The sequence below is a fragment of the Lolium rigidum genome, chromosome 2 (genome assembly GCF_022539505.1).
Source record: "Lolium rigidum isolate FL_2022 chromosome 2, APGP_CSIRO_Lrig_0.1, whole genome shotgun sequence".
Classification (NCBI taxonomy): domain Eukaryota; kingdom Viridiplantae; phylum Streptophyta; class Magnoliopsida; order Poales; family Poaceae; genus Lolium; species Lolium rigidum.
In genome coordinates this window covers 161,200,867-161,205,151 of record NC_061509.1, presented here as the reverse complement: position 1 = coordinate 161,205,151, position 4,285 = coordinate 161,200,867, and the positions used below count along the sequence as shown (strand labels likewise).

At 48.3% G+C, this 4,285-nt stretch overlaps 1 protein-coding gene across 1 annotated transcript; it reads right to left on the bottom strand.

The window, feature by feature from the left end:
* Nucleotides 1-443: 443 nt before the first annotated feature.
* Nucleotides 444-3,096, bottom strand: LOC124687580 (transcription factor LAF1-like). The gene is made up of 3 exons (XM_047221359.1): nucleotides 2,845-3,096; nucleotides 2,445-2,574; nucleotides 444-1,244 (listed from the first exon to the last, which is right to left on the bottom strand). The coding sequence occupies exons 1-3, from the start codon at nucleotides 2,978-2,980 to the stop codon at nucleotides 617-619; spliced, it is 894 nt and encodes a 297-aa protein (XP_047077315.1). The 5' UTR covers nucleotides 2,981-3,096; the 3' UTR covers nucleotides 444-616.
* Nucleotides 3,097-4,285: the final 1,189 nt, after the last annotated feature.

Sequence of the window (4,285 nt, the reverse complement as noted above, 5' to 3'; positions counted from 1 at the left end):
TACTTTTCCATGTCTTATTTGAGTCGAATAATTGTTGAAATTTGCAAGAAACATTGTTGTAATAACTAGAATGATTAAACCGTGCTTGAAACTATTATTTGCTGTTGTTGAATGTTGTATTTGCAAGGTACTTTGCTTAATTTTATTCAATATTGTATGCAAATTGGGATGAAAGAGCTAATACCCTGTTTTACGGGTTAAAATGTGTTGCCGCAGAACAATACCCTTAAACTCAACCCTTAAAACAGAATATTCCGTTATATGGGTTGGGTTTTGAGTCCCCCATGTACATCTGGTGCGTTAGTCCGCGTCAATTTAAACGGATCAAAGAGAGTAGAGCACCAATAGTTGCATCCTTTTTTCGTCCATCTTACTGTCGGTGCTGTATATATTCTCCAAGCCAAAGTGGACAGCACTAGAAAATCTGCACTTGTATAATAGTATTACGAAGTTTGCTAAATTGCTCTATACATACATAAATACACGGCGGTAATTTACACAGCGGTATTACAGACGCGCCAGAACAACTCGACGAAACGTCTAAACTCAAGAAACTCTATAGTCCTCCTCCATGGCCATAGGCCATGCACGCACGCACGCTGTAGGCTGTTTCTAGCTAGTTGAGGCCGAAGAACTCGTTCATGGCGAGCAGGTCGCAGAAGCCGCCGCCGGCCTGCATCTGGTCCATGCCGTCGAGCTGCTCCAGGAACTCCCAGCAGGAGCCGGCATCGACGAACCCATGCAGAGAGTCCTCCTCCACGCCGGACGACGGCCCGTCCACCTGCATGCTGGACCCCTGCTGGCCCACGACCTGGTGACGGCGATCGCCGCCCGCGTCCGGACCAGGCGCCGCGGCCGCCATGTGGTTGACGTAGTCCATGTCGAGCCAGTCCGCGAACATCACCTTGGGAGCGGCCGGCGCGTGTGCCCGGCACGCGGCGGGCGGCTCGGCCGCGGTCAGGCAGCTGGAGTCGGCCGACGACGACTCGTGCGGCGGCTCCGACGAGCCGGAGCTCGCCTGTTCTCGTGCCGTAGTACCGTTGCTGGTCTCCCCTGGGCTCAGGCTCTGCGACTGCGAGCCGTCTGAGTCCGCGGCGGAGCTCGCCGGCGGGGTTTCGGAGCCGTTGGGCCCTGCTGCTGCTTCCTTGCCGTTGTTCTCGACCCTCTTCTTGAGGTAGGAGTTCCAGTAGTTCTTGACCTCGTTGTCGGTCCTCCCCGGCAGATGCCGTGCGATCCTAGACCACCTGCAGCACAAGTTTCACACTTTCACGTCAATAATTAAGCCGGCGATCAAATTGTGTGTCACAGGCTTAACTCGGTTTCTGTCGGCGCGGTTAGTGTTGGAAAATTTGAGCTTTCGCATTGACAACCTGACGTCTCCTTTTTCTTTGGTGGTATGGTAGAAGCTTAAGTAAACAAACGAAATGTGTCACTGGATGGGTGAAAGCGACGAGCATAGTGTACGTGGTCTATTCTCGCGGAGTCCCCACCGATGGATCATCCCTTTCGATATTTTTTTCCCGGGGCACATGATTGCTAGGCGCGATAAAGAATCTAACCCTATCGCGCGAGATCACTACACTACTAGTACATGCCAGTTGGGATCGTCAAGCTGTACCCATTAACTCGCGAGTCGCAAGTGAGCGCGGATTGGTCCAAATAGTCGCCGCCATGTTCCCGTCGACGCTGTACAGCTAAAATCAACAATAGCAGGACGCGCGGTGCTCGCTGGCCTGCCTGGTACTAATCTTCTCTGCAGCAAGCAACTGGAATATACTCGAGAAAATAGGAATGTTTTTCCTGAACATATATAAAATGGGTTTGGGCTAACTTGCTGTAGGACGCAACTGTGCTGTACTATATGGCATCTAGCCGGCCTTCCCCAAGTCCACACTATTATCCTAGCCATCTATCCATCCAAACTTTCAATTAATTTGTTGCTGTACCAAAGAGGTCCACACCTTTTTTTTCCAATAAAAAAATTGTAACGAAGAAAAAGGCAGTTCTAATCATGGCAATGTGCGCACCGAGCAGACAGAGAAAAATCTCGTGGATTTCTCGAATGTGTGGGGAGCGTCCGCGGAGCGTAAGCGTCAGCGTCAGCGTCAGCTCCACTACGGGAAAAGGTTTCGGTCTCGGTGTGGCTAGCCGCTAGCGAGCATCACCGTTTTCCCCTCTGGTTAACGTGTTCCCGAACCGGATTGCCGCCAGCTCAGCGCCGCCGAGCAGGGACAACCGCTCTCGATCACGTCCAAACGGTGGGATACAGGCGGCTGACTGTGCAGGCGCGGCAGCTAGCTAGCGGTGGGGAAAGCTAGTGAAAGGAAACCATGGCGGCATCTAGACAGGCAACGTGGGGAATTGTCTCTCGTCTCAATCATTTGCGTGTGCACAGAGTAGGAACAGTAGAGTGTGATGCTCGGTCATCGGCGGTGCTAGCTTACTTGTTGCCGACCGCCGCGTGGAGGCTCATCACCGTCTCCTCCTCCTCCGGCGAGAACATGCCGTGCTTCAGCCCCGGACGCAGGTAGTTGATCCACCGCAGCCGGCAGCTCTTGCCGTTCCGGTGGAGCCCTACAAACAACAGAATTACAGTCAGGACCCGCGAGTGTTTAAACCAAGGTGCATTTCGCTAATCTACTAACAAGATTGGTAGCGTAAGACTGTTTCAAAACAAGAAATTGGTAGTGTAAGCACATGATTTCCTTCTCGGGAAGATGGCCAATTCAGTCGAGCCAGATGAGAAACACCAATTGCACCTAATCTTGGTCGCAATTCTACTGAATTATGTCCCCCTTTTGGTGCTCATGGAAATGCAGAAGCAGCAGCGAGTGTCTTCCTTACCGGCTTTAGCAGGTAGCGCGCTCCAGCAGCCGTGGCCGTGCCGGAGAATGTAGTCGCGGAGCTTCTCGTCCTCCTCCGGCGACCACAGCCCCTTCCGGTAGCTCGGCCTCGGCTTGTCGCACGCCTTGCACCCCATCTTCGCAGCCACGCAGGAAAGCTCCGACGGAGAGAAGACAGGGATGGATGGATGGCTACAGGAGGCAGCAGAGCTCAGAGCAGAGGCTTCGGCGACAAGCGTTGGGACGGGGGAGCGTTCCGTTCTGGCGTGGCGTTTCCACAGGGGGGCAGTAGGTAGGAGCTTTATAGCGATGGGAAGCTTCTTTCTTTCTCTTCCTTTCCTTTTGTTGTTGGAAAAATAAAAGAGTGACGTGCTGTATAATCTCTCTCCGCTTTTCTCACTCCCATCACTAGTGCAAATTTTTCATCAACAAAAAAAAAGCGTCTGTCGGTTCAATATGAGTCCTGCTAAATTGCAATGCGGTGGTTTTATTTAATGGTTTCATGTTGAAAATAATCAATTGAACAAGCAATAAAATCACAAAAATCTAAGAAAAGAGGCTTGCTTCGTGTCCCCCCACCAAAACTTGAAGAGGTAAGTTTTTTTCCGGTGCCCTCTTTTTTTAGCCCGCAAAAACTTATTTCAAGCCATATAAATTCTCGTATAGATGTACTAGGTACATTTAATGTGGTCGACGGAATATTTTACCCACAAACGTTTCGGTTTCCAGCGTACACCGTTGTCTACGCATCTGACTATTGGACAATGTACGGGCTACTCGAGGGCTTCTACTTAACTCTTTTTAGTCACTTTTAATTACTGTGCTCCTGGTTACAAAGAGATATGAAAAGATATTGGCCATTCATGTGTTTCAATTCACCAAAGTTTGAAGAAGGGGGGGGGGGGGACACCTGAACAAAAGTGGAAAGAAAACTGGAGCTATAAAACCAAATATTTACAAAAATAAGATTTATTTAAGGGAAAGTAGGAACTTTATTCACGAGAGTGGACAAATAGAGGCCGAGCTACATGTAGCTCTTTATTTTCAAAAAATTGAAAATCATATTTCCAGGCTTCAAAAAATTGTGAAAAAATCATGGATGTAGCCAATGATGGAATCTACAAACATGAATCTCAATGTGAAATTCTCACAAAAATGAAAAATGTATGGATCTGAGAAGAATAGTGCACATTTTAAAACTATAAAATTCGTCAGATTTTGTTATTTTTATGTAGTCTGCAATACAAAGAATTTCACATTGAGATTTTGCATGTTTGTAGATTTCATCATTGTCTACATCTAGATTTTTTTTGAAACTTAAAACTGTAATTTTTGAATTTTAGAAAATAAATGGTTACATGTAGCTCGGCCTTCGTTTGTTGTTTTCGATTTATTCATGTAGACGGTGACCAACAACTTGGCCTAGAGCACTTCTAGCTACA